Source organism: Lissotriton helveticus, chromosome 9 (genome assembly GCF_964261635.1).
Source record: "Lissotriton helveticus chromosome 9, aLisHel1.1, whole genome shotgun sequence".
Taxonomy (NCBI): Eukaryota; Metazoa; Chordata; class Amphibia; order Caudata; family Salamandridae; genus Lissotriton; species Lissotriton helveticus.
In genome coordinates this window covers 68,324,118-68,340,490 of record NC_136070.1, presented here as the reverse complement: position 1 = coordinate 68,340,490, position 16,373 = coordinate 68,324,118, and the positions used below count along the sequence as shown (strand labels likewise).

Below are 16,373 nucleotides of genomic sequence, written 5' to 3'. Positions count from 1 at the left end.
AGAAGCTTGACAGCTATATGGATGTCATTCAAGAAGTCTCAAACTGCAGAAACAGTGTTCCCTCCCTCACTCCATCCCCATGATAAAAGGTCGACTGGTAAGTTCCATAAATGCTTTCTTTAAATCTAGAGAACACGTTCTAAGCGTGGCTATTTAGCAAATCACTCTATTCTTAGCACAATAAGGTTTGGGGAAAGGCTACAGGGATGTAGGACTAACTGGGCCTAATTACAAAACGACTGAATAGAGCATGGAACATACACAAAGAATCGAATATGCAAAGACCACAGCCTTGCTCAAAACCAGATGGAATTTACATTTTTTCCAAATCTAGCCAGCCAACTAGCCTTATTGCACACTCGCCATGCGACATTACAATACACTATTATATTTTTCTGTTTTGGTGCAGGTAGAGTACTCTTACATTTCTTCCAAATTCCAGCAATTTTGGCTGTTCAATCAATACAGACATAAAAAAGTAATGTGATTCAAGCTGTCCTTTACTGGAATAGTTATTCCTGTTGGTTAGCAAAGCTCACCTCACTCGTTCTGAAAATGATCCGATAGTTGTATTGGGGTCCATTTTCTTTCACCTCCTCTAGTTTTTCCCTTCGAATGCTTATGGCCACTGGACCAAGGTTTTCATCTGTGCCGAAATAATTCCAGTGTTCTGAAAGAAGCAAATAGTGAGATATCTTAGCACATTTCTGAACACCAATTGAGTCACATGCCAAACACAGTATCATCACAAGAAACCATTCCGCTGAATTTACCACCTTGATGTGAAGAGTACAAACTTTATATGCCATGCTGATTTAGGAAGCTCATGGCAACCTCTATGTGTAGCCATTGTTGAGCAGAAAACCAAAAATAACATAGCATTGATCAGCAGGGAGAAAGGACGCTCATATTTAAAAATTTAACGCACATATATCATATATACACTTACACCTATATCAAATATACAATTAAACACTGGAAGCCAGCAGACCAAGATACACACATCCTCAAAAGAAATAAAACAAAGAGTCCTGAACACCCTATGTTCATACCCATCAAGAAAGCAATAAATTACCCCTTTCACATCTAAAACTACCTAAAGTGACTAGTACCAGTTGATCATCAAGAATACAATAAGTCAGTTGGTTCATCGGTAGCTTTCTCCATTTACCAGATCTTGGCAGTATTACTACAGTACAACATTTTTGGGGGGTTTAAAGTGCAATACGTTAAAGTGCTTAGTTTTCTAAAGTGCAAACGTGTTGAAGTGCTAGAATTCCTGTAATACAGCCAAGTTGTCAAAAACTTCCAAACCCCTAGAATCCTTTTAGTTGCACCAACCCGTTTAGCATATGCTTCCTCAAATCTCCTTATTCTTGCCATTTTATTTATCCATTTTAGTTAAGATGGCATCTCTTCCGACCTCCAATTTTGGAGAATTAATGAGCGGGTTACTGTAGAGCAGATTGATATGTACGTCTCTTCAGCTCTGGTCAAGTCTGACCTAGCTTTAGAGAGTCCAAAGAGAGCCACTTCGGTCTCAGGATTAATCTTTTTTTTAATTGACTGGCTCAATGCTAAAAAAATATTTTTCCAAAAGGTCTCAAGCTTCAGGCATTTAAAAAATATATGAAGCCAGTCTCCTTCGCCTTGGGAGAGACATCTAAAGTATTTATTATCTACTTCCGGATTACATCTATTTAGCATTTTCGGAGTATCATAAGCCAGCCATCGTGACAAGAAGGCCATCCTTTTAAAATTAGCCGCTCTTAGGGCCTTGCTTCCTAATTGGGCTATAGCCTGCCATTTCAGATGAGTGAAAGAACAGTTCGTATCCCGAGTTACTTTCTCCACAAATACATCAACCAAGGGAAGTGCCTTGTGCTTCATAAGTAGGGAATACCAATTTCACACTCCCTTCAATTTTACTTTAAATAACGCATTAGCCAGGGGAGTCGGGCCCGCTTAACGGGAATATATATTTTTTAATAACGTTTGTGATCTGCATATATTCCAGGAACCCTGGCTTAATTCGGTTCCCTACCCTACATAGTACTCCTTCCCAGGGAATCACTTTATTTTTAATGAGAAACTGGCCCAGGCGCTCAAAGCCACTATCTTTCCATCTCTTAACATGGCTTGAATGAATATGCAGGCCAAACCCCCTACATTCGTCCAATTTCAAAAAGGCAAATCCGGAAACATTTGCTAGTTCAAACAACTGAAGTCGGTTGGAATAGTCGCGAATAGTCTTATAACGAGACTTTTTCGGTAGTTTAGATGTTTTTAGAAATACTGGGATTTGTGTGCCGGTCTCAACAATCATTTAAAAAAAAAAATATGCGTCCATCTGGTTGTTAGTTTCCACTAGGCGTGCCGTAAGATCTAATAACGCAGCCTTGTAGTATGTGCGGATGTTTGGTAGAGCTAAGCCCCCCTGATTTGTCTCTAATTGTAGTATGGGCAATTTAACCCAAGACACCTTTTTGTTCCAAACAAATTCCCTAAACATAGAGTCAATTTCCTTAAAATATTTAGCATTCATTTTCAAGGGTACATTGACAAACAAAAATATTAATAGAGGAAGAATTTACATTTTTAGGAGTGAAAAACGCCCAATCAATGTCAAAGGCAAGAGGGACCAATTATCTAATAAGGTTTTAATTTTAATTCGCCCGCTATATAATTCAGAATGAATAATTGATCTATGTGGCATGAGATGCTAATACCCAAGTATCTAATTGGCTCATCTTTCAGGGCCTGAATTCTTAAAATCGTGGGTAAGCAGTCACCATTTGAGTTAAATAATGACATCTCCGTTTTCTTTTGATTTATCTTATAGCCTCCTGTTAATTCAAATTTGCTAAATTCTAAAAGGGCTTCTTCCACAATCTGTTTTTTCGGGCAGAGGTATATTATTAAATCATCTGCAAACGCAAATAATTTTAACTTTGGAATCCCTTCGCATGGAGCTCTGATAAGAGAATTTCCACGAATTCTTACAGCAAGGGGTTAAATGAAAAAAGTAAACTAAAGAGGGGACATCAGACACCCTTGTCTAGTACCGCGGTTTATTTCCAATGTCCCTACTACGTCTCCATTAACTATCACCCGGGCTTGAGCACCTTGATAGATATTTTTTAACATGTTAAACACTTGAGCCGGAATACCAAATTTACCTAAACCAAAAAAAAGCGCCTCCCAATTAACCAGGTCAAATGCTTTTTCAGCATCGACCATGGTAATGAGAGTGGGTATTTTATTGTTTGTCACGTAATCAAGCGCTTGAATTAAAAATCGAGTATTTGTAGACATGTACATACCCGCAACAAACCCAGTTTGGTAACAGTGAGTAAGCTCCTGGGCAATAGGCGTGAAGCGCTGTGCCCAGATTTTCATTGGTATTTTAAAATCCGCATTAAGAAGACTAATAGGCCTATATGAGTTAATATCTTTACCATTGTTACCCGTTTTAACAAAACTAACCAATATAGATTCCTTAAAGCTTAGGGGAACACAGCCTCCTTGGGTGATATCGTTAAAGAGATTTACCAAAAACGGGGTCAGCTCTTGAGAAAGTTTTAAAAAACTCTATTGGAAGGCCGTCAGCCCCACAGGCTTTTGCTCCTGGAATGGATTTAACACCTGTAATCTCTTCTTCAGAGATATCTAGCAGGATCTGTTCCACCCTAGGCCCTGAAAGAGAAGGAAGCTCGACTCCGTCATAATAACTTCTGATTTGACTAGCTCCAACTTTATATCTAGTTGTATATAACTGGGAGTAATGATCTAAAAAGACTTGAGCTATCTCCTCTTGGCCTGTTACAATCTAGTTTTGGGGTCTGTAATTTCTGTAATGGTGGATGCCTCCGGTTTGGTTTTCACGCTACCAGCGAGCAGCTTGCCAACCATCCGACTCTCCTCGTATATGCACTGTAAATAGGTTCTAGATCTAGCAATCTCTTCCAGAGTAAAGAACTCTTAACTCCTATTTGGCTCTATCTAGCTTTACTTTAGCGTCCCCTATACCCACAAATGGTGCATATCTGATCTTTGTTGCTTCTACTGTGGCCTGCTGGAGTTTAAGAATGTTCTCTTTTCCTAATTTAACAGAAGAAGCAGATAGTGCAATCATTCGCCCATGAAGGGCAGCCTTGAACGCCCTCCCAAACTGAAAAAATTTCTGCCATATTCACGTTGATCTTAAAGAATTCAACGATCCAATCTTTTGTGTCTGCTACCCATTGATGATCCTGCAAAAGGAGCCGATCCATCTGCCACCTGGATCTTGGCCTCTTGTTTACCCCAATTTATATGCTAAGTTTAATGAGAGTGATCGGAAAATGGATTAATATCTATATCAGAGGTTGTACAGCCCAAGGATTGTGATATTAGGAAGAAATCAATTCGAGAGACCGTATGAAATTGATTTGATTAGCATGAGAATTCCAATTTTGATGGATTGGCAACGCACCAAGGATCCATCAAAATATGCTCCTGTTTTAGCGCCTCAGTCACCTTTTTAGTTTTTGGTTTAAGCTCTTTTTTACTTTTATTAGAGGTATCTTTCTTTAAATCCTGAATAAAATTAAAATCCCCTCCTATAATTAATTTTCCGGGTACCCCCCTTAATAATTCACAAATTTTACATAGAGCAGTAGCGTCGTCCACAATGGGGCCGTAATAGTTGTTAAAATGCAATATTGTGCCATTCAATTTGGCCTCCATCCATATCCATCTCCCCTGAGGAGCTCTCTTCACTTGGCCAAACTCCCATGGGAGACCCCTACAGAAATAAATAGCTACTCCTCGCTTGGCCAATCCTGCAGAAGCAAAAAAGACATGTGAATACATTCTTGGGAGAAATATTGTAGGGGAATTCGTTTTTAGGTCTCGCGACCTATCGATGCGCATGCGCATCGAGCGGAGCGAGAATTCAAGTGGCGAAAATTCTCGTGAAACCACCAGCTTTTTGCCTGGCGTTTTCATCAAGTTCACGTGAACCACGTGATCAACATGAACGCGCATCAGCCTCCCTCCCTCCTAATTCCATCTTGCCGCAGAGCACATCAAAGGGCTTCGCCCAGCGTGCGCTCTGCGGCTTCTCGGCTTCTCCTCCCCTAATTGGATTTCTCCTCCCCCTCCCCAGCCAGCTTCCCCCAGGCCGTGTTCCCTCATCCCTCGCACCCCCTCCCCCTCCTGACTCAAGAGCATTACACTCATACCGACTCGTGACTCCACGTCTCGGTCCTTCCTTCACCGCGTCTTCCTTTCTTACATTTCTCATTTCTTGACTGTCACCTCAGCAGTGCCCGCTTTCCTCTCCGCCCTTCACCCAACCCCGTTCTTTCTTATTTTGGCCATTTGCTCATTTCTTGTCTGTCACCTCAGCAGTGCCCGCTTTCCTCTCCGCCCTTCACCCAACCCCGTTCTTTCTTATTTTGGCCATTTGCTACCCCGTCCTCCCGCCCCCAGCAGTTCACTTGAGACTTTTACAACACCAGACGCATTTCTCTCCTTTTACAACATGACGCGATTCCTCACTGCTACACAGACTATCAACCTATAATTGGGACTCAGCAACTGCGATAAACATATTTGTTAGCCAGCCATACGAAACAGGCAAAACATTACCTCCCCCACCACCACACCAAAAAAGCACATGCTAGACTGCTTGCAGTACCTCGCAGCAGAACTTTTGGCGGTTCTTGTTTGATCAGCCGCTTCCTGCTTCTGGGTGACGACAGCGTCACACACCATAAGACGTCAGTATAATAAAAGGTTGCTTCTTGTTGTACTCTTGGCTTCTCAGACATGATTTCTAAGTGTATTAGGAGCTCAGTGCGCAAAGCCATCAGGTTTTAGTTTTTTTTATGTAGATGGCTACATTCATATTTGCCCTTTATCACCCCTTATTGTGAGAATTCTTCAAGTTGCAGTGGTTAGCAAAAGAGTTCCTGTTTCTATTTTTTTACGCATTTTCTTTCCATATTAGCGCTTATAAATTTTCAGTTGGCTCCGGGTACATCATCTTTTCAAATTTAAGAAGCATTTTGTAGCCAAAGGTTAAACAAAATGACCATACAATTTTGAGCTGGGTTATCTGGTCGTACAGTTAACAGTTTTCCCCCTCAAAACTATTTATGACTGTGGATCCTGCAGTCCACCTACAGTCTTCTTAATGTAGCATCACTTCTAGCCATACCTAAGATAAAGTAGTGTTTATATTCACAAGCAGGTTGATGCGAACAATATTTTGCACAGCCGTACGTCTGCCTTAGCTAACGCTAAAGCACAGACAGACAACCACCCACTGTCTGCAGTTGCATTCCATCATGGATCAGGTTACTATTTAACCCAGCGCGGTCACTTTCACTTTCGCGACTGCGCTGGTTTTCAGTTCCAGAAACAAGAGGGGGAAACAGCACAACTGTTTATCTGCTTTTAACAAATCTATGGGGAGAGCTTTTCCCTAATTTAAAATTCACTGCCAAGTGTTTTATATTTAATATCCGCAGCAGGAAACTTTCTGTATTTCAGAAAGAACTTTGACGTGGAACATCCTGGACTGCGGGTTACATTTGCTCTGCTTCACTTGGCGAGTCACAGGGACGAAGCGCATCCGAACTCTCACTGATGGCGCCACATGTCATGAACACATGAAATCCAGGCAGAATTACATGGCACGCTGTGACATAATGTCAGCCTGCTGCAGCGCTTGCAGAACAGCACTGCAGCCTGGGCGACACCCACCCTACCCAAACTGAAAGCATAGATGTTAATGGAAATATATTGGTAATTTAACGGCGGTTCCTTTAATGACGAATACAGAATGATCGATCAGTTGGCTCTTTAATAGTTGGTTAAAGGCCGGTGATTTGTGCGTCGCTGCCTCCGCCTCTTGTGAAGAACCAGAGGCTCGATATGTCTGCGAGGGAAGACACATGCAACCTGTCCTACTGAATTGTTTTGTGTGCCTACATACGCACTGAGATGTTTGAAGTCAGCAGGCTTAGGCCTCAGCATGTCTACTCATTCTTTCAAGGTGCATGAAATGAGAACCAGTCTACTTTGGCTCATAGTAATTGCTCAGAACGATGTTATTCATAAAGCACTTATAATTAAAGCCCTGTATACAGGGCCGTACTTTTATGCTATACAATGAGGCCTCCTGTCCACCATCAAAGTGCTGGGCGCCTGTTTCCTCGTGGGGTTGTTTTTAACCAGATTCAAAACATAAATAGGCATTGGCATAGCCTATAGGTCTTGGCTTTGGGACCTTAGAAGTGTTTAGTTATGTAGCACAATATCCTTGGTGCAACAACATCAACTGTTGCATGGCGAAACACATACAAGGTCACAAAGGCGAGACCTATTGGCTATGCCAATGCTTGTTATATGTGTCTCCTGTAAAAATAGTAATTGGGGTACAAAAGAAGCTAGCCTTCTAATTAGGGCTCCATATTTTTGTTTGTTCAAAATTCCATTTAAGTTGAGTGAAAAAATGCAACATTTACTCATCATTAATAAACCTATGTCTATAAGCCCTGCCAGCTACAACAAAACTTTGCATACTCCTGCCCCTTATATCAATCAAAGCCCTGCTAATGCTCATTTTACAATTGCTTTCACCCCCCAACCCGAAACCCATCCCTCCTCCTTGATGTGGGTCCCGCAAACCACATTCCCCCTTTCCACTAATGGGGTGCCCTGGTCCTGCACCCTAGGTGAGCGCCCCTACCCCCAAACAGAAAAAGACCCGTGGATAAGAGCTGAACCATTATACGTATTCGTAAATCTAGTCAAAACAATTTCATCTTGAAGTAGAAATATCTCTAAGCAATTCCTGAGCTTCTTCCGGTGAGAGCATATGAAATTTGCCTTTAGCCAACACCCTTAACTTTGACTGTTGAGCAATGGACGCCTGAGCCCCGTGTGCTTTAAATAAAAACAAGAGTTTGACAAATTCCTTGAGTCTACGGGCTGCCATTGCGGACATGTCCGAGAAAATCCGAAATTTGGATTAACACATCTTCTTTGATTCTATAATCTGCAAACTTTATTAAAATTGTCCGAGGATATTTGGAATTCGGTGTGCCAGGACCCGATGTGCCCTGGTTATTGTAAGATCCCCCGTAAAGTCAGTGAGCACTTTTTGTTTAATAAATGTCTCAACCCAGCGAAGGGTGTTGGTGCCATCTTTCCCTTCAGGCACTCCCACAATGCGAAGATTTGAGCGGCATGAGTGATGTGTAGTCATTGTTACTAGCTACCACGTCATTTCTAAGCCTGTTTAATTGGGTGTCCAGGCTTGTTCCTTACAGAGTCAACAGTGACCACCTATTTCAAATACAAAACACCAAGCAGGGAACATTACTAGGTGAGTTCCATTAAAAATTACCTCCCACTATCCCATTCCCTCCTTCTAGTCTTTTCTTTCATTTAAGAAGGTGAGCTCTGAATCTACCCTCCTTTTTCACGGACCACTCCTATCCACAACAATCCTTGCTATCCTAGACCTCCACTCTTTACCAAAACACATTTTATTAATTCTCAAATGTGGACGCCATTTTGCCCCTTACCCAACACATTCCTACTTATTTACTCTTTACCTTTAATTCCTTATCTTTTTCCCCTTTCACTCTCTCCGTTCTTGTGCCTCCTTTAGCTTGCTGTTAATTTAAAAAACAGACTAAAACGTCCTAGCCTAGTATTTCCTTCTTTTTACCCTTCCTAGCTGCTCTTTTTATCATTCCATGCTCATTTCAAATCTTCTCACTGTAATTGTGATTGCTTAAAAAAAAAATCAATTGTAATTCCAAACTTCAGATTCCACATCAAGACCTTTTGTGAATTAGACATGTTTGCAAGTTTGCTTGCAACTGGGCCAGTTACAACAAGTCATCTACCATAAGCACTTGAATACCTTCTAGCTGATCCAGAATCATTAGGACATGGCTACTTAATAGGGTTATAGATTCACTATCCATGTGTTCATCAATAATATGCAGTCTCCATGGGCTTGGACATATAAATGAGAAATATCTATCAGCTAACAAGGTAATTTGAAAAATCCCACTCTGCTGGCTCCTTACCAAAACACCAGAAGATACTTTATCCACCTACAGTCCCAGAGGAGTGTGAAACAGATTCAACTTACATAAGTAACATGATGCTTATGGATTTCAGCCAATGGACACATGGCCCATATGCAAGTAATTGGCTTAAGCTAATATTTACATATGGGGCATTTTCGGAAAGTTGCAGCTGAATAGGTCACCTCGAAGCCTTCTCAATAGTTCTAAGTGGAAATAAGGAATATAAAGCAAAGAACATAAATGCCTCAAATACAGTGTTACATACTTTAACTATTAAGTTGTTTTTCACACTTTTAGATAACTTGCCAAAGCCACAAAATTACATTCAGCCTTATAACATTTTGATGTTATAAGCAAGCAAATATATCTATAAATATGGAGGACAGAATTTTTTTTCCATGTGTTGTGTTACTGAAAAACTTTCAGGGTAAGTTGTTTTTTCTTTTGTTTTCCCTCATATCCGTCAGCATCTTTTTTTCACACCAAGCCCACTTGGTAATGAGACACCCCTTACCCATACCATCATTTCCCAAAATACTGTCAATTAAGCCAAGCCTAGAAAGACACGGTGGACTTACCAACATACAAGGGGATTGGAGCCTGCCCAATGCTTACCATAGGTTGGCTTTCTTGTCACTCTCAATTAGCTGCTCCTTACTTGATGTTTTTTCCACTAAATCTTGTGTTATCCATCCCATGGAGCATAGCCTCTTTACCATCATTTTTACTGACTGGCTTCTATGCTTCTTAGGAACTACTTTTAGCTTTTTGTTTAACCACTCAAAGGCAGTGCATGCATTTTCCAACAGTCACCCTTGTGTGCTTTGCTCCTGAGCTTCTCTCTCCCTACGCATACTTCTGTAGCTCAGTCACCAATATGCTTCTGCCTCCACACATTACGTACTCTCTTATGCCCATGTTCTCTCCCTTGTTACTTTTCCCTCATCAAGTTGCTTTATCCCCTTGCCCGCTTCTGCGCTTAGCTTTGAAACTGCAGTTTCATGCTACTTTCCATCTCAGTTCCGTGATAACAAAAAAAGGTGCTTTTGTAAACATGTTCATACGTGTTGAATGCATGGCTACAAAAAGAACCCATGTCATTGCTTTTTTTTTTAGCATAACTAAAAAGCATTAATAAAGTCAATAGGCTTTACAGCCGAGACATATTGGGCTTGCCAATACTTGATTGTTTACACATTGTTTCTTAACACTCGCCCATCTCGGAAAGGAACCATAGCTGCAGCACACACCTAATTAGGAAATGGATACTCTTGAGAGTTACTTTCACAATTCAGCTCCCAGGAGAACATTCTAAAGTTATGAATCATATATCAGAAAGGCCCTACAATGCTTAAGCTGTTCTGGTGTAAGAGTTTGAAGGCTGGCTGTGTTTTGGGGGTGTGGCATTTGGAAATCAGTTATGAAATACCAGGCATTTGTCAACCGTATTTCTAAACCACCGGGGTGGAAACTTGTGGTCTCCTGTCTGCGATTTAACAATTTCCTCTACTCTTAATGTCTTATTCATACAACTGTTGGTCAGGGAGAAACATCGGCTAGAGACTGCTGCAACAGTTGACATGGATCTGGATTTTAATTTTTCATTACGGACCTCAATGTGGTTCAATGATGCTTCTTAACCCAGAACGGATTTACCTATTCTGATGGACTAATCAATTATCCTTTGTGATCTTTTTTCTGTTGCGGCAACAGGAATCCCTACGGTTTGATGCTTTACCACTGACCTCAAGTTCAAAGACAAACTTAGCAGTATTAATGTTATTTATTATAAACTGGGGATAATCATTATCATTACATAGACCTTATCACCGGTCCCACCATGGCTCTCAATATAAACCAATAACTGGAGATCTTGATAGAACATATTTACTTCACTCTAATGTACTGACACAAATCCTATTTAAACTGGTCTAGGAACGAAATACCTATAGTCGCAACGAAAAAGCACACTAGAAAAAAGAGGAAAAAAATCCTTTAAAATAGGACATTACTTAAAACAGTTGCATACCCACTACTTACTAATGCACCAAAAAATTTATTTGGTGGTCTTGAGACATGTAGATTACTCACAATTTACCAAAATAGCAGCAAAGTATTACATACAACATATCAGACTTGAAATCAAGAAGTGAAAAGCTAAAACAGATACATGACACGCTGCCGAAAGCCAATTACTGTACATACCATGGCTAAATATGAATTAAGCATACTGTGCAGTAAAACGGAGGCTTCATAATGGACAGACACAAAGTCAGTATTACCCCTACGTTCTCTCTGTACCAGTTCATATTGCTCAGTTTTGTGCTTGGTTACAGGGCGTGTTTCAGAATGTGTGGAAGCAACGTCATCATGAAATGCGGTAGCAAGCACAAGTTCAAAACAACCATTGGCAAATGGAGACCTACTGGCTTTGCCCATGGTTTTTAGTCATGCTGTGCAAGCAAGGCTAAAGAAAATCAAAACAAAAAAGTTTATAATGCAGGTGTTGCATCATTTGGTAGGTGCACGCCTCACTGTGATTAAACAAAAAAAAATACCTAAAAACCTTTGACGTGGCTGCACGTCATTTTGTAGGCACGCGGACCACACAGGCACTAGCCAACAAAACTGTGTGGGAATGTGATTTTAAATTTCAGCTACCAATCAGGGTTAGACTGGCAATCAAAAGGTAAATAAATTGTGTAAAAGTGTTTTTATTTAATGCAGGCATTTATGAGCAACGAGGGCAGAAGCAACCCGTGGGAGGACAGCTAAATACAGAATCAAGAGGGTGGAGAGATGTCAGAGCACTACAAGCGAGTTGGGAGGGATGGTGAGGCAACACTGGTTGGCAGAAGCAACACGGAGGGTGCAGGTGAGGGGAGGAAGAAACAGGGAGAGAGGAGGACGACGAATGGAAGGGAGAAGCAACGCACAGCTGCTGGGGAGGTAATGAGGAAGAGCACATGGGTGTTGGAACAGGGAGGGGGCGAGAGAAGCACTTGAGTAACAGAGACACGTACATAAACAAGCATTTACAATGCAATAGGTTTCGCATTTGTTGGAGTTGGGAGATATTAGCATTGTAAATGGTAATGTTTTTTATTTTTTATTTGCAGAGGAATTTGCAGAGGAACAATTCTTTATTGAAAGAAAATGCACACTATACCATATTATATGCTTTTATAGCAACTGTATTAAATCAATGGCTATGTTAACATAAAGAAGTGTGAAATGATGAAAACAAATAGAAACAAGAGTTGCTGTCCGCAGGATCCTATGATGAGGTGCCTGTAATAGAATGGTCAGGTATCAGCGGTACTGTCATAAAGGACCAACAGCGGCACTTGAAGCCTGGTTTCACAGTATGAGAAATCCAAAATATCGGCTAGAAAACCTAGCTGTAGAGAGGCGTACACCATCCAAACACAGACCAAGCCTGAGCATCAGGCCCAGACCTGTACAAGAATCCCAGCATATGTCATAGTACTCATCTGGAGAATTGTGTGCAGTTCTAGATGCACACCTGGAGCATCATGACCAGTCCTGTGAAATACATTTCAGAAAAGATAAAGAGAGACTGGAGGCCGACAACAAAAACAAGAAAACCATAAGGCCATTAAAGAGGCATTCATACGCCAAAAGGAAATATAGGAGACAGGAAGGTACAATACTGGCAGGCAAAGGCGTCAGCGAATAACGACACTATGAGAGTCAGAAGGTCAGATGTAACATTACTAAAGGTCTGCACAGTTATGACACGAACACGATTCAGAATGATTCAGACAATAAAGATATGGTCAAAGGGTCTAGGAGAGATAATGAAGGAACAGAACAGGGAAAGGAAGAATAAAGTTGTAAACTTCTTATGGTATACTTATCAAGTGAATGCAGAAAACGAGAAGACTTTATGGGGCACCGTACTCTTTTCGTCTACACACTGAGCTACACCCATTTCACTTCCCCTCTCTTTAAACACTACCTCGCCGCTCCAGTGACAACGCCCATTACCTTCTAGTCCACCCACACTGCTCGAGATACCGCTCACTTCTTAAGCCCTCTCCTACTGCAGCTCCATTCTTGCCTTTCCTCTCCACTCCTCATTCTAATGCCTTCACGAGTCCCCCCACCTATCATGTCATCAACTCGGTGCTAACCCTTTACATGCCCATTTCCTGAATGCTGCCACCACCTGCACCTTCACCTCATCCTGATCATATATGCCTCCACCGCAGCCCTCTAACCAAGTGCTGTACAATGTTATGACCCCCAGTGTTGGTCACCCACCCTGCTACCCCTCCAGCCAGTGCTGGTCACGTGCCACGTATCCCCCCTCCACCTGGACTGCACCCACCGTGTACCACTCCCTCCTCTGCTCGCCCCCTCACCTCCTTCTCGGTCGCTGTTACTTCAGACTGCAAACACTTCCGGCACCCACCGCCCTCCCGGCATCCCCGGCGTGGCGTAGAGGGTGGGGCAAGAGGGGTGGGTGACGGGAGGGTGGGGCTAGGCGCGCAGGGTAATGTGGGGGCGGATGGGGTTTAGGAGGCGTGGAAGAAGCGAGGGCATGTGGGAGGAGTAGTTACTGAACTATCAAGGGTGGGTTTTATGGTCGGTATATGGTTCCTTTTCAATAAGAGGGCAAGCGTGGTGCTTTAATAACTGAGTCGGCGTGGACTGCCTGAAGTTACTGCGGAATGTAGCATTGTAGACCGGGAGACACGGTCTGATTAGAGGGATAGAATTCCGCGCTTTGTAATAATGTGCCTATATTGGAAAAATACTGAATAATTATTATCAAAATGCTAAAACATGTTTTTCCCACCATTAGACGTCGGGTTAAGCCCCTCCTCTATCCTACTTTAAAGATGGCCGCTTCCAGATCACAGCGACGCTTGTCCCTTTTCCATTCGTACCCTTTAGCGGAGGCGGGATCTCAGACAAGCTCCTCGGCCCTTATAAGGACTCAAACAGCACTTCAGAACGAAGGGTTTGGCCATCGAAATTACGTTTTATTTAGTCACTATGCTGGTACCATCTTGGGAGGGGATCACTTTTCTGTTCCTCCCTCACCAAGGCTTTTAGGTAGTTATTGCGGTTGCGCACCCGCCATTACAGATTGGAATAAAAAAAAAAGTCAGGTCCCGGGCCGGCCAGCCAATCACAGCGCGGCCCGGGGAATGACGTCACGGGGGTGTCCCGGGCCGGTAGCCAATGACAGCGCGGCCCGGGACAAAGGGGCGGGGCTTAAAAAAAGCCCGAGAAACGCCCCCGAATCGCGTTTTCTCGAGAAAGCGCGATTGACAGCCTCTGTCTCCCAATGGCTAGCCTCCATTTATGGAGCTAGCCAATGAGAGACAGAGGCGGTGCCGACATCCATACTCTTGACAAAAGTTTTCGATCTGGGAGGGGCACTTCGTGCCCTCCCCAGGTCGAAACCTAAAAAGCCAGCTCGAAAACACATGAACTCTCAGTGCCTGAAATGCAAGCAATGGAAGCAGAGATGCCAGCCAATCAAAGAAATGGCATGGCGGTAATGCTCCATGGGAGGGGCAAACACAAGCTTGACAGGTTTTGACACGAATAAGAAGCAGACAAATGAGTAAGGGTAATCAAGAACAAAATCCACTCCAACACCAGGAAAGGAACTCTTCAACGTCATATAGCAGTTCACCAAACCCCCCCAGCGAAGCCACGGACGTCCGACCATCCCGGAACCTCTGCAACAAGCTCAACTCCAACTTCCACATAAAAATCAAGGCCCTCTATGACAACTCCAGCGAACAGACTCCTGACACCACCACCCTCACCACCACTGACAACCGTCCGATCACCACCACCTGGAAACCTGCTACCACTGAAGACACCACGAAGACCATGAGAAACACCCACTCAGGAGCTCCCACGGACCCCTGCCCACCGCACATCTACCACAGAGCCGCCGCCGCAAAGAGCTCCCAAGCTAAGCCGGGCCATCAACACTTCCCTCGAATTCCGGCATCTTCCACGACGACTGAAAGCGGGCAGAAGTCCAGCCCCTCCTCAAGAAACCCTCAGCCGACCCAACGTACCTGAAAAACTACTGGCCCATCTCTCTCCTTCTCTTCGCAGCCAAAGTCACCGAGATTCATCAACGCCCAGCTGGCCACCTTCACCGAAGAGAACGCCATCCTCGACTCCTCCCACTCCAGATTTCGCAGCAACCACAGCACCGAGACCGCACTCCTCGCCGCCACCGATGACATCCGCATGCTACTCAACCAGGGCCACACCGAGGCCATTATCCTACTAGACCTCTCCGCAGTCTTCGACACCGTCTCACATCGTACTCTCACAGCCAGACTCCACGACTCCGGAATATGAGGAACCGCCCTCTACTGGATCCGCTCCTTTCTCTCCAGCAGAACCCAAAGGATCAAACTCCCTTCCTTCCTCTCCGAACCTAAGGAGATCAACTGTGGAGTACCCAAAGGTTCCTCGCTCAGCCCCACGCTTTACAACATCTACATGGCCCCCCCTCGCCGCCATCATCAAACAGCATGGGTGTAGCATAGTATCTTACGCCGACGACACCCAGCTCGTCCTCTCTCTCACGAAGAGACCAGACTCAGCTGCCAAGAAGGAATGAAAGACGTTGCAGCCTGGATGTACGACAGCTGCCTAAAGCTGAACTCGGAGAAGACCGAGGTCCTTGCCCGTGGACCCTCCCCCACAGCGTGGGACAGCACCTGGTGGCCACCTGCTCTCAGAAACCCACCCACGCAAACAGACCGCGCCCAAAACCTCAGCATCATCCTAGACCCTCCATCACCATGACCCGCCAGATTAACACAGTCGCTTCGACCTGCTTCAACTCCCTCCGCAAGACCTTCAAGTGTATCCCCTACGAATGCAGAAAGACCGTCACCCTTGCACTAGTAACAAGCAGACTGTACTACTGCAACGCCCTCTACACCGGAATAAAAAAAAAACTGCTACACAAGCTCCAAACCATTCAGAACAACGCAGCCAGACTCATCCTCGGAACCCCACGACACGAGCACATGACCCCACAACCACGAGACCTCCACTGGCTCCCCATCGAGAAGAGGGTAACCTTCAAGCTACTCACCCACACCTACAAATCCCTCCACAACATCGGACCCAAATACCTCAACAAAAGAGTCCTTTCCAAGTACCCAAGAATAACCTTCGCTCCACAGACCTCGCCCTGGCAGAGACCCCACACTCCCGCAGAACCAGAGCAGGCAGTAGAGCCTTCTCCTACGTCACAGC

General features: G+C 43.7%; 1 protein-coding gene across 3 annotated transcripts in view; it reads right to left on the bottom strand.

Moving 5' to 3' along the window:
* Window positions 1-16,373, bottom strand: part of SIPA1L1 (signal induced proliferation associated 1 like 1) — a 681,304-nt gene that overhangs the window by 334,193 nt on the left and 330,738 nt on the right. For all 3 annotated transcript variants that reach the window (XM_078659472.1, XM_078659473.1, XM_078659474.1), the window contains exon 5: window positions 540-670. In XM_078659472.1, coding sequence (XP_078515598.1) covers window positions 540-670 — 131 coding nt within the window. The remainder of the gene's footprint in view (window positions 1-539; window positions 671-16,373) is intronic.